Source organism: Thunnus maccoyii, chromosome 12, assembly GCF_910596095.1.
Source record: "Thunnus maccoyii chromosome 12, fThuMac1.1, whole genome shotgun sequence".
Lineage (NCBI taxonomy): Eukaryota > Metazoa > Chordata > Actinopteri > Scombriformes > Scombridae > Thunnus > Thunnus maccoyii.
This window is the reverse complement of record NC_056544.1, coordinates 5,734,317-5,758,957: the sequence shown is the minus strand read 5'-3', so window position 1 is coordinate 5,758,957 and position 24,641 is coordinate 5,734,317. Positions and strand designations below refer to the sequence as shown.

The window sequence follows — 24,641 nt, the reverse complement described above, 5'->3', positions numbered from 1 at the left end:
TGATTCTGTCGGCTGCTGGCTACAGGACCTGGCTGCATACGTTGGTAGGAGCAGCATTTCATCTCTCCTACAAGACCCCACAGCACTGTTGGACTGCATAAATGTGTACCTGCCTGCACAGTGATGTGTAATACTTAAAGCATTTTAACTGTGATTACGCTTCTCTTTTAACACATTTATCACACATTACTGTAGTTTTATACAATACCACCGCCTCTCCTGAAATGGACAATATACAAAGATACTGTACATTAGTCCACAATGCCACCACATGGTGGCGTCAAAAGGTCAACTGATGTTCTACTAAAAGACATGATTCAACATGAGGCTGTGATTGATCTCCCTCTGGGATCTCTAATTCCTTGACAAAACTACTGCTCATAATAATTGTAACAGCTATTAATAAACAATACAGCTTTTATTTTTTTTAGCTTTTGTTCTTCTATTCATACTTGCCCATGGGCTGCCCCCATAAACTCAGATTTTCAGTGAGCAGAGAGAAACTTTCCACTTTCAGCAGATGAATGTGAAAACAGCCTTCTAGTATCAAACTCTGCACATATGTCATTCTGCACGGTGAAGCTCAAACATCCAACTGAAGTAACAAGAAGAAAAAAACATTTTTGAGTGGAGGGCGAGTTTAATAAATACACAAGCCAAAAGTAGAGCTATAGTTCAGGAGTTCCTGTGTTTAATGTTACAAACCAGCCACTTAGAAACACCTGTCTGTCTAGAAAGGATCATTTAATTTCATACATGGTATAAACAATACAACTTGCACTGCAACTTCCAAGACATAATCAAGTTATGCAATCATTCATGGCCAGTTCCTCTTCTTCCTATTAGGAATTTAAGCTTCTTAAAACACATGTCAAATATGAGATGCCTGTACTATCATTCAGCCCACGTCTGCAGACATGGAGGAGACTCTGCTCATCACAACCGGTGCTAGAGTCAGTCACTTACAATGGTTTGCCATATTTAACCTCCTACTTGCACAATGACGTGTGCGGAGATGTTGCACTTTTGCGGTGCATTTTAATAAAATACATCGGACTTTCAGATGCTTCAGGTCCACTCCTGGTCCTGGTCCAGACCTGTTAACCAGACTTTAGCTTCTGCATTTATGTGTGTGAATCTGGCACGTCCCCATGTTCTGATGTCGTTTTTCCTGTCATTCCATGTTGCAGGTGTGATTTAAATGTCTTGGCATCGTACAACCAGACAGTGTCTATGCCCTCCCCGGCGGTATGTTCAGGGACCCAGGTGGGGAAGGGGAATCGGCAGGCCACAACCTTGGCTGTGCTCGGTAACTCGCTTGCCAGCTTCAGCTCCAGCTGGTCCATCTGTAGATACAGCCAGACAGCAACAATTAGCAATGATACTGAAATTTTGTTTAGTAAATTCAAATATAATGCTTTCAGATGATGTTGTGATACTGGAGGTCTTCAGCTCTTGTTCTATTTATCAGTGATACATGCATCTATTGTATGATTTGATCCTGTCAATTTTAAGCAAACATTCACTAAAGCAGGAGTTAATAGTGCATTTGTGCATCCTACGTTTTAGTAGGATCAGTTCATTGTTGGTTTTGGTCTTTTCACAGGATTTGGTGGTAATCAGAAGTAATGTTGTGAAATTATTCTTGTGTGTGATTATGAATTATATTTAGACACAGCACACATATTACACAATCTGCTTTGCATATGTGATATGCTAAGAACATGAAATGACAAAACTTTTCAATAAAAAGATGTTGTTGGCCGAACAGCAGAACTCACCATTTGAGGGACTCCAAAAATGACAACATTGGAGTACTGTGCAAAACTGACCTGGCAACAGATTGAGAAATATTGAGAATTAGACAGAGAAATGACACTTAGTATCCAGTCACTGCTGGAGATGAAGGTTGATACATAAGGATTAGCAAAATACCTCAATATCTTGTTGTCATGAGTGATGCATTTCACATTACCAAGAATCCCTGTATGTTTCATTTTCTTATACGAAGTGATGCCTGATTTTGTCTATAATGACTAGAAGATATTGTTTGCAGTATTGAAATCATCCGCCTCAGTTCATAAAAATAGGCTCGGTATCACTGACCTTCCACAAGTCAGAGATGTGGAAGGAGGTGGAGCGGTGGACGCCCTCTCTCCAGGCCTTGTAGCGGGAGTAACACACCAGCCAGGGATTCAGCTCAAAGCCTGATGCCTGAAAGCCATGCTTGGCTGCTGCTATCACCTGCAAGAGGAGGACAGGAAGAGAGTACAATGTTTCAACAATGTATTAACAACTCTAGCAGCAGCTGGATGTAAAGCAAGTTTGGTAACACTTTTTAAAGTTACTTTCTGTCGTGTTTCTGCATCACACATCTAGAAAAGATGTCAAACAGATTGGTTGCTACAGAGTTTAAATCAGTTAAGATATATAAAGAAGCCATGTATTGTTATGTGAAAACATCAAGACACAAAGCAGATCATCATCTGCATACTTGATGAGAACAGTTTAGATTAAAAAGAAACATTCAAAAGTCAAAAAAAAGTGTCTTGCTGGAGGACACTGCTTACATGGCAGGTTGGAACCAAGACACAGGAGAACTCACCCACTCTTCCACCCCAAAAGAATGAGCCACTAAAATGACTATATTTGAAGTACATACTGTACTGCAGAGTAGAATAAGGTGTGTAATACAAGAGAAAAGAGGGAGGAAATGTGATAAACCACAGTTAAATGAGGACATCATGAATTAAATGGGATGACAGCTTCCTTTTAAAATATTCTAAAGACATCAAGCTCTTGATAATGTTTACTTTGGTGTTCAATATCTGTACAAGCTGATATCTGAAGGAGGACTGGCAGTGTTTCATTTTGTATCAACAGAAGGGAAGATGATTAACCCGTTTACTATTATATGAATGAATTTGGAAATTAAACTGGGAGACATTGCTAAATGAAAAGAAATGTAAAGAAAAAGGCAAGAACATCTATAAACAAACACATCTGATCAATATTTATGTCATAAACTGAAAGAATGTTCAGTCTGAACTCAATAGAAACCACTTTATGAAGGTCTGACTGAATGGTGTGTTAATCCCACTACTAAAATGACTTCCAGGTCTCTATCGACAGGGTGACACAACACAACACTTACTATCCTCCCATCTCCACTGCCAATGTCAACCAGAGTCCCTTTTCTGGCTCCCAGCACCTTGAAGACGTTGTGCACCTGTTCAGTGGTCGCGGGGACGAACGGCAGGCAGACTTTCCTCAGCGCAGGAGCGACAAACGGTGCCGCAGCCGCGTACAGCGCGACCACCGCGCCGCCCAGCAGCCCAGTGACGACCAGACCGAGTCCGCTGCTGCTGCTGCCGCCGCCGCCGCCGTCACTCTGTGCTGCTGACTGAACGATAAACTCCTCTTTGGACATGATGCGGGCGTTACGCAAAGTAAAGCTGTCATGAATAAACTGAAATAATGTTAAAGTACACTGCACTCATGTATCCACCGCTATTCTCAAAAATGACCTTTGCAACGCTATTATACGCCCGACTGGATGACAAGGATAACCTCACAAAGGTTCCGCACTGTTTTTTCTTCGTCTTCTTCTTCCATTCATTGGGGCTTTATTGGCATGGGAAACAGACGTCTACATTGTCAAAGCCAGTGTGAAATAAAAACCAACAAAAATAAATTAACAGGAGTATTGTGATTTTGCTGTTAGAAACATATATACAGATAAGTAAAAATAATAATAATAATAATAAAAATAGAAAAATGTAGACTTTCAGTTAAAAAAAAATACAAATAAGTGAGGAGTGAAGAGTTTGTAACACTGCAACAATTTTTTTTTGTTTTTGTTATGTGTGCTTCTTCTCTGATGTTTAACGGCAGCTGGAATCCATAGTGTTGCATTACTGCCATCTGCTGGATCTAGTTGACTCCTGCAGTGTCCGGATTGTCACGCTTCTTCCATCAGTCCTGTTCTTCTCAGGTATCTGATCAAGCACCTTGGTTGGATGCTTCCCTATAACTGAACTGTGCTCTATATATTGCTGTGTCCTATTCTTAATCTAGTTATTACTACCTCCTCTTTTCTGTTTCTCCCCCTGTTTCTCACACTGCCTACTCTGTTTTGAATCAAATGTAAATGTTCCCCCCTTATCTCCTGATCCCAGTGTTGTTGCCACTCTTTATTGATATTTTTCCACACTGAGCCCTTTCCCTCTGATTTTGAAAGTTTAACATGGATGTCAAAATTTCTTTTCTAACTGCTTATTTTGCTAGTTTGTCCATTCTTTTGTTACCCAGAATGCCTTTGTGAGCAGGAACGCAAATGAATGTGACCTCAGTGCTTTGTTTAATTACTCTTGAATGTATTGGAATGTATTGCAATTATTTTGAATAGTAAGTCCTGATGATTACTGGACACCCCTGACATAATACTGAACAGTGCAGAGACTGAATCACTACAGACCAGGACTTTATTTGGTCTGTTTTCTTCAATTTATTCTCAAGCCATGTGCTCTGCCTTCTTTCCCTGCCAGTGCCTTATTGGACAAGTACATAAAAATAAATGAAAAGCTAGTACAAATAAATACAAACACACTCACAAAATTAAATGATAGCGCCGTGGTGTCAGGCACAATAAAGGAAAAGGGTAAAATGTTTATATTTAATGGAATAAATAAATAGACACAGCATATTATCAACAAAATGAAAATAAATCAGCCAAAAGAAAAATGGTGCAGCACAGGACAAACCAAGAATTGAAAAGCAAACACACATAAATGAACACCAATACATATTTCCAAAAATAACCAAAAACAAATGATAAAATAATGTATCCATTCACAAACAGAATATATAAGTTTCAGTTTTCACCACGATTCCTTTTCCGTTCAGAGTTTGATATGCTTCAAAATAGTGTGACACCTTTCAAGCCCTCTATCCTATATTTTAAAAACAGTGTTTTCACAAAACATTTTTTTCTTTGTTGTACTGAATAGTATGATGACAGTATTTAGCGTTTCCATTTTATGCTGTTTTTGCTAATATCTGGTTTATTTTTTCTTCCGATTTAATTGTGGAGCAGTACACAAGAAAAATCTCTTGGTGGATAATATGTAGAAGGAAAATTAATAATTCTCAGTTTGATTATATTTTGGTGAAACTGGCATAAATTATATGTAAAATAAATTAAGTCTAGCATTTACCTAGCAGTGGTCACATAACTTTCTTTCTTTGGTGGTGCACCACTAATATCCAAGCACACTGTATAGGAAACACAGCAACACATCATCCATTCACAGAATGACCTCAAATATGATGCACTCATGAATAAACTCTACCCCAGAGTTATAATGTCAGGCTGAACAAGGAACAAAAGAAAAAAATGATGTGTGAAGTGTTTGAATGAGTGGAGATTATCTCAAAAAGTTCACTTCCCTGGCAAATCCATCCGAGTATATCAAATTATCATAGCAGATGTGCCACACCTGCTTCTAAACTCTTTGGCTGAGGTGAATTACTATTATAATCACTGGTACATGTTTCACAAGCTCCACTCCACCATTTCTGCTCATACAATGTCAAACTTGCATTTCACTTGGAATATATGGGACCAAGAAACAGTCTAACAAGAGCTGTAAAGATCATCTTAGTTTTAGTCATTTAAACTAAAATGTCATTTTAAAAAAGGGTTTAAAAAGGGGGGAGGAGTTAACTTCAATAGATCAAAACTGAGGTTATGCTACTCTTCATCAAATCACCATTATCCCTCCTATTTACTCCTTCAGTCAATTTGAGTGCAGATACATTCAGGTCTTGATTCATAAACAACTTTTTGCTTAGCATGTTGCCTTACATTAGAAGTCATTAGACAGTGTACGGTGGACAGTGTGGTCCAGCCCTGTCGTGCCGTGGTGCATCTGATGGTGGTGAATATGGTGCCTGCTGGTTGTGGGACCATCATCCATCATCAAATCATCCTCCTCCTCCGCTCTGTACCCCTCCGCCCCGTCCTGAGAATAACTATGCTTCATTACCAGGATGCTCCTTCGGCCGGCTGGGGTAATGTGGTGGGAGAGGCGTGGCGACTGCTGGCTCACCATCACCGGTGGCAGCGGTGGCACAAGTGCCCCCCCATCGGATGCATCGGCGTCTCTCATGCTCAGGTTGCTGCGGCTACCGTGGACACTGCCATGCATGCTTCCCTGCTGCGAGCCACAGTGGTGGTCATGAATGCATTTGGAGGAGGAGCGGCGGAGCTTGTGGAACTTCTCAAAGTCCTCGGCCAGGGCGGCGTCAGTCAGGTCGCCGGACGGGGCACGGCGCAGAGTGCAGAGCTCGTAGTGAGGGGGTTCAAAGCCGGGGTGGAGGAGGGCAGGGTCAAAGTCATCTCTGTGGACACAGAGGAAAGAAGAGTATGTATAAGGCTCAGAGAGACATGCACAGGAAAGCTAATAGCACTTCTCAAACTGATTTTAAACCCACAAATTTAAGAGTTAACTTCAGAACCCCAGATAGTGAGAAATATGTACATAATATACAAATATATCAGCACAATCACTATGAAAAATTACCAAAATAACACCATATTCACACAAAGACTTGCCAATTATGTGCTGTTTAAGCCTGCATCACTGAGAATAATGAACTTTAAGATCATTTTTAACAAATTGCTCATCAAAAACTGCAAATTCTAATAACAGACTACTTTTTACTGACATTTATGTAAGAGTAAGGTTGGAGTTCAACAGCATTTTACTGTATCTGAGTTCAGAATAAAACCTAGTTATCAAATCAGATATGTGCTATTTGGTGCTAGCATACGGTGGGCTTATCAGAGCTTTTTTTTTTTTTGCTGAAAACAGATGCTGCTGTTGCTGGAAAGGAAGATGATGAGAGCAAAGTTTGTGGCCTGCAAAACCAAAAAAAATAAAAACTAAAAACAGCTAAAAAGCTCCATAAAACCGAGGGACTCTGCAGGCTCAAGTTATAATTCTCTGTGTAAGAGTCAGTATTACACTATAACCCTTTAGTTAAAAGTTAAAAATGTGATTTCACAGGCTGCATCACTGATGGATTTCAAAACTTATTTTGTCATGAAAGCCTTGATTAATTATCCAACAGTGCAGGACATTAAACTGGGACTCTTTCATTCCTATCTACTCACCAACAACTTCCTCAACAACTTAAAATTGGCTCTTTTACAGTGCATCATAGTTCATTAAACTGATGTATTTTCTTTGTGTACCACGAAGATTGAGATAATAAATATATTACAACAATTACAGTTACTTAGAAGGCGGGGCAAGACACATTTAATCTCTCTCCTTGCAGACTTGTGTTGTGTTGAAAGTGATACAGAAATCTTACTGGGTCTGACTTAAGATTCCTGTTGTGACTTTTATGTAAAAGTGACCAGGGTGCTTATTCCGATATGACACTGACATGCTAAATTACCATCAGATTAATGTAAAGAGGTACATGTCAGAAGGGGGATATAGTTATTTGATCCATTTTTTCTATAAAAAATATTGATTAGTGCAGAGTTTAGCAAGAGGTACAATTCCAGTCTTCATCTTGAGTACTACATGCCAAATGTTAAAATTAGCATTTTCCTACTGACTTCAATTAAGTTTTTCCTCACTTTGGAACATATCAGAAGCTGACCCTAAACCTGATGCATTAAAAACTGAAGGCCAGCACCATTTTCTCGTAACAATGTTGTTTTTTTCTCACACAGGCCCTCTTGCCATCATGCATTCTTTCCTATCTTACTCTACTGTATGAAGGGGAAACTCAATGAAAATGTACTGTTTGCTACGGTATTCAAAGTATTAAATAATGTTTAGATAAGAATTTAATTTTAAGAGAACTTTAGATGATCCAACCTGCGGATGATGTATTTCTTACGAGGTTGTTTGACCTGGATGATGACCGAGATGATGAGCAGGATGACAACCAGGCCACAGGTTACTCCAATGATGGTGAGGTTAGTGTGATCCAGAGTGTCCAGGATGCTGGCCTTCCTCTTCTCTAATTGGGGAGACAACATAGAAGAGAATGACTTAAGGTTCAGCCATGGCAATGAGTTAGAAATACCTTGCTGGTGGTGAGTTTCTCAGCCTGTGTGTCAGGGTACCTTTGCAGTGATTCTCATCCCATGGGTAAACACAGTTCTGGATACCGTTGCAGACCAGAGTCTGATTGATGCACATGTTGCTATGGCAAAAGAAAGTGTCTCCATCACATGGAGCTGAAAAACAAAAGGCAAGAGTCAGGCTGGAAATTAGGTACATGAGAGTGGAGGGAAACCAAAACAATGAGGTAAAAGAGGCTAAAATGCTCTGTAAAGCTGAGGGAAACTGCAGAGTAGGTAAATAATTCTCCATGGGTTCATTACTACAAGTGACTGCTTTCACATTAAACATAATCATACAGCTTTAAAGTATAATTTAATCGAAATGGTTCATCTTAAATTTTGATATTTTGATTCCAACATTCTTAATTTAATAAAAAAAACCCACTACAGTAGTATGAAGCAGCTCTGTTGACTAATAATTCTCCCTGAACTTATCTTTTAAAATGAGCACTGGCCAACATATCAGAAGCCATGCCCAGTGAACGTCCTCGTATTTTTCTTATTTTGATTAATACACCTTCTCTAAATAACTCATTTTCAAAAATGTTGAATGATGTTTCGTGCCAATATGGTAGCCATAAATAATAAAAGAGAAGGAAATAATAGGAGGTACTATCATTTTATTTTTGTTTATTCCACACTTGATACACTCCTGTTAAAGAGAGTTCACTTTCAGTCAGGTAAATGGAACAGAAATCGACAGCGATTCACTCACGTTCAAGGAAGGTTGTGAAGAGGATCTTGAATCTGCTCTTCCTGCTTCCCTCGTCTGCCCACATCCTCACCACACCCACAGAGGACACCAGCATGACGTCGTTGGCCACCGTGGAGCAGAACTTATTCTTCAAGTGCTCAACTGAACTGCTGCCGTCGTAGATGGCAACAAAGTTACGCTTGCACTCATTTGAGTTGTGCATCTCATACTCCAGAAAACGCAAGTAGATCTGCGGGGGCATGAAAGGATGAGTTAAAGTACAGTGAATAGATAAGGGTGTGATGACATTTACTCCTCCTGGCTCATCCTTCATACTTTGTTTTTCTTTCTGCTTATTAAGAAATTTCTATTTTATTTGATTTTTTAAAAGAATATATCATGTTTTTGTAACAAAGTGCCAAGTGACCTACACTAATTCAGCAAAGTTATACATAGACGCCAAAACTATCGCCGCCAAATCATTAGCTTTATGACTCATGCTAACACTTTAGCTGACATTACTATTGCCTGTTTGTAGGCCACTGGGTTACCTGTCAGATGAGAAAATGAGAACTTGTAGCAGCTTTAAAGCTGAATGGATAATCTAAAATCTTTGGAACTCAGCAATTTTTGAGAAGGAGAAAAAATGCAGTAACACAATAAATGATAGAAGTATAGCACTGGGCTAAATGTTTTCAGCAAGCAGGTAAAAAAGGCGGGAAAAAACCCTGACATTTTTCTTTGTTTCTTTTGTAAAAAAGTGAGTGTAACATGTTTTTTTTATAAGAAAAAATTACATTGTGCAAACATAGAGTCTTTGGCAATAAATTATCCAATGACCCTATGTTTTTATATTTTAGAGATGTTGTAGCTAAGTGTAAGATGTTGTTAGGTTGTTGTGAGAGGGATATACTAGCATTAAATCATTTGGCTTAGTACTTTCAAAAGGGATGTGTTTGAAAGTCAAAGTCATTCCATGCACCAAAAAGCCAACCACAACTGACAAACAACTACAAGTAACACCACCAGCAAACAGGTGGATCAACAACAGTATGACGTATACAGACCTTAGCTCTTGGTGGAGCCCTGATGTACCACCTGCAGTCCACAGCTTCAGTCTGCAGTGCCCGGCTCTCTCTGGCTATCTGCGCTGATTCCACAAAACCCTCCGGACCACTCAGCTCAAAGTCACAAACTGTGAAGAACAGCAGCAGTTTTCTGTAACTGTTTAACGTATTGCTAGTTCAGGGACCATAAAACTTTACTACCTTGTAGTCAATTTATTCTGTTGAAGCATAATCATTTAATTTAACAACTTATGCTCTATAAGGATGTTCGTGTATTTTTTTCAACCAATTCCTGAACTGCTTTGTATGATATTATGTTGTGTCATGATCACATAATTTAAATACTCACATGGCAGTGCTGGCAGTTCCCCAAGCTCTTTGAACTCAGGATCTAAAAGCAGAAGACAGAGACAAATATATTTATGTAATATTTACAAAAGTCTTAACTCAAGTTGGGGTCGTAATTCAAAATAGGCTACAGGATTTTTCATGGTGGGTTAGGTAATAGGTCCTTATTAACAGTCCCAGGGTGTTTGGGCCCCACACTGGAACAGTGTCAAACCTCCATGGAAAAGAAAAATATTTCACATAGTGTATAACTAAAGATCCATTCCAGAAATGTTTTAAGAAATATAAAATAATCAGCTTTAAATGATTGAATGATGAGTCTATGAATATTATATATAAGTTGAACTATAGATGTCTCCTAGAACACCCTAAAGCTCAATTTGTCATTGTATTTAAACTGGAGGCTTCAAGTTTCCAAATCACACTTGTGTAAGTCACAAACTGGACCACTATTGGCTATCAAACTACTTGTGATGTCACAAAGCATGCACATAGGCACACCCTCTAAACTCAGATTTAAGGTGAGCAGAGAAAATTTTCCACTTTCAACAGGCTAATGTGAAAACAAACTGTGTACATACATCATTCTGCACAGTGAAGCTCATACATCCAACTGAAGGAACAGGAAGCAAAAGACGTTTTTAAGTGGAGGGGGACTTTAGGAACAAGTTGTATGTGTTTCACATATGCAAACACTGGTAAAAAGAAAATAGATAGATGTAGTATGTGCATGTAATGTAACCATACTTACAGAGCACACTGTAGACATAATGTATATTTTACAGTATATGCTCAAAATATATTCGGTGATATTTACAGGAGTGATTCACCAAGAAAATATAACAATATAAGTACAAAATATCTCATCTGCACAAATTTTTTAAAAGTGTGCATGCCATATTTAACACATTTAAAAAGAGGCACATTTTGTCTTTGAAAAGGGTGACGATTAAAATAATATATATGACCCTAGATTTTTAGTAAGTACAAAGAATAAAAAATATACATATTGCAAAACAAAATAAAAACACAGATAGCTGAGGCTTACATAATCTGTGTACCAGCACATTCCCTCTGCCTGCCCTCATTTAAAGTCCCCTGAAACCCTCATGCCCTTCATCAAAAAAGAAAAAAACACACTTAGCATCAGAGAGGAAAAAGATATTGTGTCCTAAACCTTTGTGCTGATGAATCTACTTGGTAGGTGGATTATAAATCCTGATATACCAGCTTAGTTCAGGACAGATTAGGCTCCACCAGCAGTGACAACCTGGTGATAAAAATGTCAAATCTGCAGCCGTTTTCATATTGTTTGTGGGAAAATCCGTACTTTGATTAAATACAGCTATAAAATTTATTTTAAAAAATAAAAGTTTCGCGCATTGTAAAAAATATTTCATTATCGCTGATGTTGGTAATGCTACACATTTGTCTGAGGTTGTGATATAAGAAGAGCAGGTGATGAACTCAACTGAGGCTCAAATCAACAAGGACTCTTATTAATCCTCTCATGTTCCTTACTCGTTTCTGCTTCAGGCTTGGCCAGATTATTCACATTCATTCCTATGTGGGTGTGTGTGTATGTGTGTGTGTGTTTGTGCGTGTGTGTGTGTGTGTGTGTGTGTGGTGCAACAATGTATTCCCAGAGGCTTTATACCCTATATGAGGGTATAGTATATATGAGACCCTATATGTAAAAAAAAATAGATGAAGGCAAGATATTGGATGGTTCATGTAAATCCTCTCCTAATATCGTTCAGTCCTGAAAATGTATTGATTGATACAACATATATATATATTTTCACTTGACTAATGTGGAATAAAATAAAAATAATTATGTTCATTGATTATTGTATACTTGAATTTTCCACTTTCCATTGCTGTCAACAGCAAAAACTAATAACAGTTAGACACACTGGAATAAGCAAAGTTTGCCAAGAGTCAACAGACTATCCTTGACTCAGAACTCACATGCAATCACCACTGCAACATGAATAAATGCAACATGTACTCTTTAAAGAGGGTTTGATGGAATAATCAATGGTGCAAATGAATCAGCATTACTAAACACTCAAGTTATGGCTGTCAATGAAAAAGATAAGCTATTTTATGATCTTCTCCCAACATTTCTGTGTATGAATATATTGACTATGTATGTCAATTTACTGAAATACAGGGAGACATGCTAATCAGTGCATAGCTAAAATGATGTGCCTTTCTGCAAAAATGGAACTACAAACATTCTGGTATAGTGTAAGCAAAGTCAGCATCACAATCTAGCTGCAAGATCATCATCATAGTTCCAGCGGTGTTGCAGCTAATGTTAACTCCTTACTTTAAGGTTGTCTAGTCAGTGTCTGTTAATTAATGATAGTGAGTCATTTTCTAAATTATGAAAACTTAAAGGGGACCTATTATGCTTTTCCTTATTTTCAGTCATATGATGTTACAATGTCAGATGTTCATATTAAATGAGGCCAAAGTTTCAAATAATGAGGTAAACGTATATAAAAGTAATCCTTCTGAGCAAAAAGCTCAGGCTTCAGACTGCGCTAAATGTTCAGTTTCCAATATTTTATTCTAGTTTCGAGATGAGCTGACGTCAGCTTGTCACAGATTTCTTTATATGGTCATCTTTTCCAGGCACAGCACGGACAGTGCAGGGAGATACTATACACTCGTTTGGTGACAGCAGAATAACATTTTACTCACTATGTTACCTTTGTTATTTCCTAACAGCAGACGTTTTCCGCTTCAGTTGGCACTTTAGCACATTTCCCACGCGTAACTTACACAGTCATGTCACAGTAAAGGAGTAAAGAAGGAGAAAAAGAAGTGAAATCCTGATACTATAGTTTGTTTACGTAGCCTTCAGAGCTGGTGGACGTCAGCCGTGACGCAGCTTCCAGAAGTTAACCAGAATCAGAACAGAGTTGAGGTCATCGGGAGGGGGGTCTTAAAGAAACAGGAGCTAAAATGGCCTGTTTCAGACAGAGGCTGAGCTAAATGGTCAGTATAAGATAAATAAGGATTTTTTTTGAACTGTGAATCATGCAAAGCTACTCTAGTTGAGATCCCAGAATAAAACTTAAGAGATGGAAATGAGCATAATAGGTCCCCTTTAAAATGTGGTTTTACTTACACACAACTGTAAAAAAGGTGGTTGAAGAAAACTTTATAGCCTTTTTTTCAAAATTAAAATATATATTTTTGACCCGTTTTTAAATATTTAGCTTCAGTAGGAACAAATGGGCACATCGACAAGCACTGAGAGACAAAATAACATGTGGCTTGTTTTGGTCTTTTCAAAGGATTTATTGACGACGACGAAAATATTAAATTTAATTTAAAGGTTAAGTCTCAGCCTATGAAGTGTTTAATTAAAAATACAAGGTTTGGAAAATGTTGTGTGGGTATGTGTGCATGTGAGCGGATTAATTCTCTCCTGCTATCCACAATAAGTGGAATTAGACAGGAGATTAGCATTTGGCATGAGAGACTCATTACATCTGATGTAAACAGACAGAAAACAGCTTCTCCTGATCTGCCAATAATGAAAAGTATCTTCTTAAAGGGATAGTTTGTAGCATGGTTCATAGTCTGTTGCAGAGTATGCTTAATAAGTTGCTAACACTGGGATAGTTAGGTGACTCTAGGGTAAAATGCTGTGAAATTATATAGAATGCCAATAATGAATGAATTCTGAAAAATAGCTCTGAGCGACAAGATGCACTGGCAGACATCCTCAGTCCCCCAGCAACTTCACAACTAGTGTGTGTGGGATGGACTCGTAAGAATTTAGTTAGTTTAGTTTAGAGTCTGAAACTGGAACATCCCTTGAGGAATACAAAGATAATATAGGGATACCAAATCATGTTAAGAAAGAAAGAAATGTGGCAGGATGGCGGGACAGGGGGATGCAGATTAATCTCTGCCCCTCGTCAGTGTAGGTGGCCTATAAAATCTGCTGTTAATAAAGCCTCGGCCTCAGACTCCCTTAAGCTGCTACCACGGCTCAGCACTGACAAGCTGTATTCCCCTGAAGACAAGCTTTCATTAACTCTTGTGTGTGTGACTGAGGGAACAAGTGCCTATGTGTGTCTGTGTGTGTGTGTGTGTGTGTGTGTGTGTGTGTGTGTGTGTGTGTGTGTGTGTGTGTGTGTGTGTGTATGCGTGTGTTTGAAGAAATGTTGCCCTCCTCTTCCCTCGTCAGCTGCAGCTGGTGTGCCTGCACTGCAAATGGAAATGAGAGAACGTCCCCAGCAGCATGCAACCAGACCACTATTAAAGTTGCAATATGCAACTTTTTTTTGACAACAACAAAGCAGTAGGTTGTATTGTACATTGCCACAGATCATTTAATGGAGTTTAAGGATTACAAGCCTTTTCTGTGGCTTGAGAAAAAAAATCATAACTCACACACCCTATTCTGTCTTTCCCTTTAAAAGTTCAAATTCTGAAAGATGTTGACTTACAGTTACAGCAGTGGTGTATTTGCTATATGTATATTGATATTACATTGTGTGATTTGAAATGTAAGTGTCCAGTGTGCTTGCAAATGTGTGATAATGTGTGTTTTAATTGGCCTATATGACCAGGGAGAGAGGTATTGTTTTGACATGTGGCAGCCGACAATGTCAAACTCACAGCAGGGTAGTGGATAGTGGGAGAGAATGCAAAGGAAAGCAGTTGAAGGCTTAGAGGTGTAGTAATACCCTCAACATCGTATGAACATATGAGAACAACAATACAGCAGAAATGCAAAATTATGTGAAACATGAATAAACTTGTCATCTGTATTTTCCACTTTTTTGCCATAGTGAGAGGTGAGCAAGCATGTCTAGCATCCTCTATTTACCCATGAGACTAAAATGAAACTAAATAACAATTATCTCCAAATATCTCCAAATTTGGTAATTTAAAAAAAATCAAATAAACTGAGAGATCAAGTGTTACTTAATGGTTTGAGAAATTCTCCTTCGTCTTCATAAATAAATAAAAAAACCATTTAGTTGAAAAATGTCAAATAGCTATTTTGCTTAACTTGTGAAAAGTTGATGTTTTGGAGATACATGATTTTCACAGGACAGCAGATACAGAGCAATTGTCATTCATTTGGTTTATATAATGTATATGGCCACTGCATGATTGTAAGTCCAATATTCACTCTCCTTTAGCTCTGCTTTGGTCTCCACCAACTCCTGAAGGAAATATCTGACTAGATGCTAAATGCTAAATGCTACCTGTTTCTGTCTGCTGTTTGGTGCTGGGCAGGTGGCGTACAACTGACTTATCAGAACTTTTTTACTAAAGAAAAATTTGCCTGTCTCTGCTGGAAACAAGGTTGAGGCTGAACCAAAACATTAAAGGGATAAGCTGTAAAAGACACTAAAATGCTCCGTAGCTGAGAGGAACTGAGGAGTTGGGTGATAATTTTATGGGTGTTTGTTACTACAAGCCACCCTTTCATATTACATGTGGCCATTTGATCCATTGTTAATATAAAAATATTTATTAGAGCAGTTTTAAAGCTGTCTTCACATGAATATTAGCACCGTGTGATAAAACACAGCCCTCCTCCATTAAGTTCAGAATTCAAGTTCACAGTGCTTTTTAGATGGTTTGACACACCGTATCATGCATCACTAACCTTGTGTGAAGTTATACCGGGCAGAGAAACCAGTGGCCTCCAGTTCTCCATCAGCCACAAACTTGATGTACAGGTACCTCCCACTGGAGCGGACATATGCGGGGCTTTCCTGCCCACAGTATCGGCCGATGATGGGCGAGAAACCAAAGGGCCCATCGCGGACCTCAATGTGGTCAAACTTACACTCCCAGGATGGCTCGATGGAATACTTCTCATCGAAAAACAAGTCGATGCACTGGCGGGGAGAGGCTGGGAAGAGGATGAGAGGTTGAGAGCAGGTGAGAGAAAAGTAGAGGGGGTGAAGCAGAAGGAGTGGAGAGTGACTGAGAGTATAAAAAGGTCAAGATGAAAGCCTCACCTTCTATAATGTACACACATTCCCTCTCAGCTGGGTATTTCTCAGGGTAGTTGGGTGAGGTGAAATACCCTCCATCGGGCTCCTTTACCCAGGTCCCACACTGCCCAGCTGGTGTCACACCTGAGTTGTTCTTCACTGGTACCACAGACACACAGACAGACTGATGAAAGTGTCAAGCTCAGCACAAGTTGGAAAGCTGTTTGTATTTTTCATTTCATCATTTTAGTTGGAAAGTTGGAAAATGCAGTGGAAAGTGTAGATTTGTTGTTGTATAAATCATATAATTTTCTGGTAGGTATCCTTAGAAAATAACTGATCTTGTGGCTTTTTATGTATGTTGAGCAAGTTATCTTTACTTTTGTTATTGAAAATCATTTGACATTGTGAACGTATACAGCTGAATATGAGACAGTATGTCCAACTTTTTGCCCAGTAGCTTTGACTTATGTTAGAAGATGAGGTTAAGGTTTGATCTGGTTTGATACATCACAGAATAATAGAACTCCAGATAAGATTCTAGATTATTTATTCATTTATTTTCATTATTGAATGATCTATTGATTTTTTTAATGACTCGATGAGTATTTACTATACAAAATGCCAGAAAGCAGTGAAAACTTTTCAATTTTCAAGGGGCCATCTGCAAATTATTTGTTTTGTCTAGTCCAAAATACAAAGATGTTCAATTTATAATGATATATCAAAAAGGAAAAACCATAAATCCTCACATTTGAGAAGCTGAAATGAGTAAATTTTTGGCATTTTTCTGCAATATATGATTTCAGCAATTAAGTAATTATCAAAATAGAACTAATCCATTAATCGACTAATCGTTTTAGCTCTAACCTGAACCACATTTCAGTGAGTTTTACAGGTAAGGCCTGGTATACACTTTTTGATCATTTCTTCTCAAAATCAAAATGATTTGTGTGAAAAAAATTATGATTAAACAAACAAACAAAAAAGTCCTCCTATTCAGTGTTCTCTGTAACAGAAAATAACCAAATCCTTTACATGGTTAATGAAGAGTGAAGTACAATATCTCAGGATGATACCTTGAGTTTTTGTTTTGGTGGCTGTGGCACCTGACGGCTCAGGTGAGATGAGGATTGCTGCTAAAGCTGAGAGAAGAGAAGAGAAAATTAAAGATTATGTTTTTTGCTATTTGTCACAAATCTGCTTAAACTTCTTTTGAAAAATCCTAAAACGGTAGACTGATAAAATACCAACAAACGCAACACAGAAAGAAGCACATAAACACGACATGTGGACGACCAGTACACTATAGGGTTATAAAGATACACTGTATATACACACATTTAACAACTTGATCTTCAAAACAGATCTGAGTAGATTATGAAACATGTTTTCAGTTGTAAACTTACCGATGGGCAGCAGAAGTTTGTGCACCATTTCTGTTCCCTGAGGATGAGTAGCTCTGTCTCCAGTATTGCCATTAAATAGTCTGGACTAAACGGAGCCGTCCATTCCCAGCTCCCATTAGTGGGGAAAATGTATTCTTCAGCCCATCAGTTCTTTCCCAAAATGCACCAAGTCCGACAGCAAAGAGTTCGTCATTTCCATCTCTGTCTGTCTCTCTGAGAGCTCAAAGGATTACACTCCCGTCCACCACAAACCTTCACATTTTTGCTCCACCTTTAGTCTGCATTAATCCTCTCAGAAGACTCGGTCACTGACAAAGCTGCACCCGCTGCAGAAGAGTGCCGATAAACGACAACTACCCTGCTGTGAGTGTGTGTGTGTCTGTGTGTGTGTGTGTGTGTGTGTGTGCGTGTGTTTGTGTGTGTGTGTGTGCATCATTCAATTATAGTGCCTGAATATTCGCCCTTCAGTGAGCTACACAATTCAATAAAATCAGATGTGTTCAAAATGCATTTTAATTATTTTTTATTATATATTAGTTATAAGTAAGAATGCATTCTTATCATTTGAACTGTGCTCCAGTGGAGGAAAAAGTATTCTTTCCCATTTAATTAAGTCAAAATACAAGAGTATTATCATAAAAATTTACGTACTTATTATTCAGCAGAATCATGTCGGTGTTATATTATTATTCATCATATTTTTTTTTATTACTGATGCATAAACATGTAAGCAGGATTTTAATCTTGTATCTTGTTGAGCTGGAGCCAATTTGAATTACTTTATATGCTGTTTGGCAGCATTAGCGGTGAGCTATAGTTGTTTACATGTTTTGCATATAAATTCCTAATCTGCAAAATAACAGCAGACAGATAAATATATTGGAGTAAAAAACTCGATATTGTAATCACAGAATTGTCTTGTACTTCCTACTGTTTCTGCATGAGAGTTAGGTACGTGTATGTTGCCCGTGCCATGGTTTTGACTAAACAACATACTTTGCCTTGGATAGGATCCAAGTTGAATATGAAAATCTGAATATCCTATCATAAAGATACATCTGGTACATAGCAGCAAACTTACAGAATGTTAGATAGGTCAGTGATTACTTCATGTAAACCCTACATAACCAGTAAGACTTCAGCTAAGATAAAGCTCATATTGGAATATTAACAGGCATGTTAACACACTCAGCCAAAAATTCTGGCTTTATGTACTGGCAACATTTTCATGAGAAAAACACATCTTAAACATACAGTTCACTTTGCATCTCAATCCATAGTTTCAAAACTGTTTCTGTGTGACAGCTCAAATCTAAATCAACTTTGGGCTTATTTATTTGTTTATTTGAGGGAAAGGAGGAAACAGAAATAGGCAAATATAGGTCTCCATGTTGCTGATTTATTTAATAAAATGTCCAAATAAAAAGCAGCAGGAAATGATGTGAAAGAAATAGGTAAATCGGACAATAACACTAACACATCTGTCTCTTATCTGATGGTTTGCGTGCTGCACATGTATATGTTTGAGTGTATCATTCATATATTTTAGTAGACAATGAGGAAACAGATAAACCTCTTTAAGTTGTTTTATACCAAAAATAAAATGAAAACTCAGATAAGGTGCAATGATACTTTATTACAATTGTAAATGCCACCAGAACCAGCTACAACTTTAAAACTAATGAGTAATTTAACATGAAATGCACCAGTAATGAGTTGGCTACTCGTATATTTGATAGTAGAATGACAGCAGAACTGCTAATACTTTCGTAATCTCACTTAAAGCTGCATCAAGTGATTTCTTACAACTAGAGGGCAAAAGGTCTCCAAAATACCAAATAGTTGCCTATTCACACATCCAACAGACACAGAGCTTTATGAACATTACCTTTGAGGTCTGTTTGTGGCACTCTGATAAATGGAAGTCCAATATACATTCTCCCTTTGGCTCTGCTTTGGTCTCCTCCAACTCTTTTAGCTTATTCGATGCACAAATATCTTCACCAGACATTCTACTTTACTTAAAGACAACATATCATGCACATTTACAGGTCTATATTTTTAATCCGTGGCTCTACTGGAATATCTTTGCATGATTTACAGTTCAGAAAACTTCTTATTCAATTCATACTGACCCTTTACGCAGACCCTTAACTTGAAGATCCTTTTTCAAAACGCCTGTCAATGAGACTGTAAAAGGCAGGGAAAGCCTCCCTTCCCCTGGGGCGACAAAAGAGCCTGTACAGTCTCTGCTCCTCAATATTTTGGCACTTCACCTCACATAACCTGACTCTTGTAGATACCTTGCTAGCAATTTAACTTTCTGCTTGGAGGTGAGCTAGCTCCCTGCCCAAGGCATCGCTACCAAGGCTCTCTACTCAGCGCTTGTTTAACTTGCTAACTAGCCGCTTTGCCTAGCTAACATGTACCTGTTTAGCCTTGCTAACCTAACAGCTATTCCCACACCTGTTTAGCAAGCTAACAACTCTGTTTAGCAAGCTAAATTGCCAAGTGGAATGGCACCTGAGAAAAAGAAAAGCTCTTCCAGCTGGTCTAGCAAGGCAAAACTGGGAAGCTGAAATATCGTCCATAACCCAGTGCTTGCAGGTTTTCTTACTAAGAATCGTTGGATTCCCACGACGCTTGCCTGGTGTGTCATGGCATGTTGCATGCTAAAGCTGCACTTGCTAACCTGGAGACCTGTGCGTACTGTCGCTGATTCCGAAGGACGACCCTGGAAAGGCGTGTGGCGTTCCTGTTGAAGGTGCTGGGAAGCTAAGCTGCATGCGGAGATCCACTGCTATCTGAAGCCCTCAAGTCCTCTGTAGAGTTTAAACCTGAAGGCAGGGACTTTGATGAATAAGAAGGACAATCATGTGGCGATCAGATGGTTGATATCCTCCCTACCATGAAGTACGTGGGTATGGTGGAGGACCCAGTTGACTTCACTGTCTCCGTCGACAATGTACAGCCCGGTGTGCAGTCTGAGGATGCGCTTTCCCTCGCTGCTTCAGGCAACCTCTCGGAGGATAAAGTCAAAGTCGGAGGTGGAGGAGATGAAAAGGAGCCTTACCAGGTCCTCAGTACTGGAGATCTTACAACCAAGACCAGCACCTTGAAGTGCTGCGGCCTGCTCCACCTCCTCGCCAACAGCTAACTCAGCTTGCAGGAAATTATTTTCTCCAACAACAGCTTGCAGTGATGAAACTCAAATTGCCTGTTTTCCCCAACTTTATGTATGAGCTCACACGGTCCTGGACAGCCGCTAAGGCTATGCTGTCACTGCCGTTTACCCAGTTCTTAGTCTTGAAGGATATGGAGGCTGCAGGGCTAGCTAACATTCTTCCAATGGATGAGACGCTGGCTGTCCGCTTCACACCGGAGCCTAACACCGCGAGCAGCAAACCCACTCTCTCCAGTAAGCCGTGCAGATTCTCCACCTCTCAGCTTGAGAAAACATACAGTGTACTGGGCTGACTGCTTGTGTGCTTAACACGGTCTCAATTCATCAAGCTTATGAAGCGGAAGAGCTGACATCATCACTGCTGTTTTATCAGGGCCAGTTCATCTCAGACTATCTGCGGCGGCATTTTCGGTGTGTGATGTTATATCCTCATACTGATGTGTTGTATTGAGTGTACCAACCAAAAGGGAACTGGGTGTTATACGCATAACCAATGTTACCTGAGGGAGGGAAATGAAATACAGCACAAGTCAGCCCCTCACCGCCTATTTGGCTCGGTGAAGTGCAATTTAGATTGAGGAGCAGAGACTGTGCAGAGACAGGATCTTTTGCAGCCCCAGGGGAAGGCAGGACTTCCTCTGCCTGTGACAGTCTCATTGGCTTTGACAGGCGTTTTGAGAAAGGTTCTTCAGGTTTGTCTGAAAAGGGTGCAATCCCCATACTGGTGTGTTATACCTCGTTTCCCTCCCTCAGGAAACACTGGTTATATGTATAACCACTAGTTCCAGTCTAATTAAGGCCCCCTCCTGAGTAGCCTACTCTGTCTGATTGGCTGCTCCGGATGCCAACAAACCATGAAACTATATTAGTACTATTAGTACTATATTAGTAGGATTTCATTACTTTTTCTCATTCTTTACTCAAAAATGAATTACCATGTAAACCTTACATGCTAAATCATTTTTATAGCATGTGGAACACAAAGACTACACTAGAGCCGATGAGTTGGTGACTTTTTATTAAAAATTCTAGTTACCTTTCAAACATAGCAAAACATCTTTTATTTAGTTTTCTTTTCTTTTGATCACAAACTATGAGTACTTTTTTCAGCTGTATTCGTAAGGCTTGCTAGTGAACTCAGGCCATTTTTGGAGTGCATTGGCCTTCAGGTGAAAATCTTCACTTTGAGCAATCATTGAATCAGTGGTATTTCCATTTGAAAAGTAGGGAACAAATATTGCATCCAACACAACTAGGTGGGCAACATTGTGCAGCCATGTCTTTGTTGCCTCCAGCCTACTTATCTTGCATCTTTCAAAAGCTTCTTGGGTGTGGTTGTCAGATTTTTGCACTTCAGCCAAAAATTCTTTGCTAGCTGCCTCTGGGTCAGGGTTGAGATTTAGCATCACCGAGTGATTTTGCATTAGATTTAATAAACTCATTAGCTGTTGCATTTTTGATGTGGGGGAGGTAAAGCTGCAAACTGGCTGCAAAAAACTGCCCCAGTACCACATTGATGAATGTGACGTCTTCTGTGTATAACATGTCGTTTGCTCCAAAGTTGCTCAAAGATTGGTCATCAATTATGAGTTGCTTTGTGTACCTTGGTGAGATAAACAGACAATAAAATCACATCATCTGCCATAGAGTACACACATTCAATAATGGCAAACTGATTTTATAGCACAAATACACATTGCCTACCTTTCTTTCTCCTCTGTCATTCTGGCAGGACTGTTTACCAGGTGAGGCACCTGCCTCAGGTACTTGCTGACAGGGTGGACATGTGCTTGCTAGACCTCTCTCATGTTTTTGATGAACAAACATGGGATGGGCACTTAATCTGACACACACTCTCCCCTTGCCTGTCTAGCAAGGGTGTTAAACAGCAAACAACAGGATCAATACTGATATCATATTTGTGCATTAAGTGCACAGCTGGAGTCGGGAGGTGATTCGCTTAGCTTAGCTTAGCTTAGCATAAAGGCTAGTGGCAGCTAGCCTGGCTCTCTACAAAGTTAAAAAAATCCACCTACTAGCACCTCCAGAGCTCACTAATTAACAATTGTATCTTGTTTGTTTCATCTGCACAACACAACATTAGTGATTTTAGAGTGAGGTAATTACCTCACTAATACAGTTACCTACTTAAGTAGTGTAACTGTATTTCTTCTTCATGAACAGTTTATTCCTCCACCCAGCACTTCTGTGCATTGTCTCTGCCCGTTGCCATGAGAAGAGTTCAAGAAGTCACTGCAACCAGTCAAGAAGTTACAGCAAGAAGTTACTTTCTGTAAAATCACAAATTGTCAATTTTACATTTCTGTATGTGAATGGATTAAACAAATAACATACACGTTAAATACTTTTGCTACATTCCACCTTCAAATCACTAAAAATCAGCTGCTTTAACAATGCCATTGACTGTAAACTATCTACAGCAATTATGTTACATTTTGCTTCATTTTATTTTTTTTGAAGAACTATGTACTACAGCATAGTACATTTTGTACATTTGTTCGTACATTTTCCCCTGTTTGAATGCACATAGAGTGCTAACTCTTTTTATGAATCATGTGGCTCTTAAAAGAACCTTAATTTCAGCTAGAGTACAGCAGTCATACAAGGAGTTTGTCTGTTAAGCGTGGTGATATTGCCATGAAGAGTTCAAGGACTCCATGAATTACCACATGTTAAAAGATGTACCTTTCTTGGCTTTAACTCATTTAAGATTGTAAGGGGTAGACATGGCGACTGGATTGCATGGATCAGCCCAAACAACAGTGTTTCATGGGAGGATTGCTCAAGGCTGAAGTTGATTTTGACCAAAAATCTCTTCTTTGTCCAGGAGGGGGCAGCAGAGACTTGTGGAAGATGAATGACACTTCTGAATTTTTAACTATGTAGAACAAGGATTTAAACTGCTAATCATCTGCATACTGTATAAGACTTCCAAGCTCCTCATTCCTGACCAAAATTATTTTTAATTCCAATGTTGCAAATTACACATAAACTGTGGAATACAAATAGTGTAAAAACACAGCAGGCCAGACCTGAAGGCAGTGCCAAGGGACCCCTCACCTCATCTGGCTGAACCAGAAACATGGCTGATATTGTTTATGCACTGACAATTTCTACTTTAAAGCTAATGTCATTTACCAAAAAAAAGTGTTGTTTTTTGTCATCAGGAAATTTAAGATTGAAACAAATTTCCCATCTCTACATACCTTGGAAGTAGGTTTTTTTTTTTTTTCCAGAAATCCATATTCAGATTGAAAGAAAAGTCATAGTTGCAGACCTTATTATGCTGCAGTAAATGGGAAATCACTCATTTATTAGTAAGTAAAAACATCTTAGAATATTGAATTATGGGACAGAATTAGAGCTGAAACAATTACTTGATTAATCAATTGGTCAATCAATTATTTAGCAATTATTTAGATATTCAATTAATCTCTTTTTTTCATGTATAATTTTTCAAGTTTCTTAGGTTGTGGATTGTTTTTCAGACAAACAAGCAATATGAAGACTTCAACTTGGGCTCTGGAGAATTTTGATGGACATTTGTCTCTATTTTATTACATTTCAGAGTCTAAATTGATTAACCAATAAATGGAGAAAATAATCATTAGTTGCAGCCCTAGACAGAATGGCCATGACAGCAGACAGGTTGCAGTGTTTGGACTGGGTACAGTATATATTTAACATCTATCCTAAACCATCCCTTCACCCAGTTCTTTCTTAACTTCAGCACATTTTACTGTAGCAATTCATGTTTTGTCTCAATAAATGATTAGATCTCTATT

At 38.8% G+C, this 24,641-nt stretch overlaps 2 protein-coding genes and 1 long non-coding RNA gene across 3 annotated transcripts; all 3 read right to left on the bottom strand.

Moving 5' to 3' along the window:
- Nucleotides 1–669: 669 nt before the first annotated feature.
- atpsckmt (fATP synthase c subunit lysine N-methyltransferase) lies at nucleotides 670–3,588 on the bottom strand. Its single transcript, XM_042429025.1, has 4 exons — nucleotides 3,155–3,588; nucleotides 2,107–2,244; nucleotides 1,782–1,832; nucleotides 670–1,346 (listed from the first exon to the last, which is right to left on the bottom strand). Exons 1-4 carry the CDS (start codon nucleotides 3,428–3,430, stop codon nucleotides 1,125–1,127), a joined length of 687 nt encoding a protein of 228 aa, XP_042284959.1. The 5' UTR covers nucleotides 3,431–3,588; the 3' UTR covers nucleotides 670–1,124.
- A 1,124-nt stretch (nucleotides 3,589–4,712) lies between these two features.
- LOC121909431 (neuropilin and tolloid-like protein 1) lies at nucleotides 4,713–18,051 on the bottom strand. The gene is made up of 10 exons (XM_042429983.1): nucleotides 17,652–18,051; nucleotides 17,322–17,387; nucleotides 16,267–16,401; nucleotides 15,909–16,157; nucleotides 10,260–10,301; nucleotides 9,911–10,038; nucleotides 8,865–9,093; nucleotides 8,150–8,263; nucleotides 7,899–8,043; nucleotides 4,713–6,402 (listed from the first exon to the last, which is right to left on the bottom strand). Exons 1-10 carry the CDS (start codon nucleotides 17,677–17,679, stop codon nucleotides 5,868–5,870), a joined length of 1,671 nt encoding a protein of 556 aa, XP_042285917.1. The 5' UTR covers nucleotides 17,680–18,051; the 3' UTR covers nucleotides 4,713–5,867.
- A 1,216-nt stretch (nucleotides 18,052–19,267) lies between these two features.
- On the bottom strand, nucleotides 19,268–21,544 carry LOC121909432. The gene is made up of 2 exons (XR_006099433.1): nucleotides 20,559–21,544; nucleotides 19,268–20,488 (listed from the first exon to the last, which is right to left on the bottom strand). It is a non-coding gene; the product is annotated as an uncharacterized LOC121909432 (long non-coding RNA).
- Nucleotides 21,545–24,641: the final 3,097 nt, after the last annotated feature.

Coding starts and splice junctions, on each gene's coding strand:
- atpsckmt (XM_042429025.1), bottom strand. CDS start 3,430: ATGTCCAAAGAGGAGTTTATCGTTCAGTCAGCAGCACAGAGTGACGGC. Junction 2,245..3,154: donor GCAGTGGAGATGGGAGGATA/GTAAGTGTTGTG, acceptor CTCCTCTTGCAG/GTGATAGCAGCAGCCAAGCA. Junction 1,833..2,106: donor ACATCTCTGACTTGTGGAAG/GTCAGTGATACC, acceptor ATCTGTTGCCAG/GTCAGTTTTGCACAGTACTC.
- LOC121909431 (XM_042429983.1), bottom strand. CDS start 17,679: ATGGTGCACAAACTTCTGCTGCCCATCG. Junction 16,158..16,266: donor ATGTGTGTACATTATAGAAG/GTGAGGCTTTCA, acceptor TCCTCTTCCCAG/CCTCTCCCCGCCAGTGCATC. Junction 10,039..10,259: donor GGAACTGCCAGCACTGCCAT/GTGAGTATTTAA, acceptor TGTTCTTCACAG/TTTGTGACTTTGAGCTGAGT.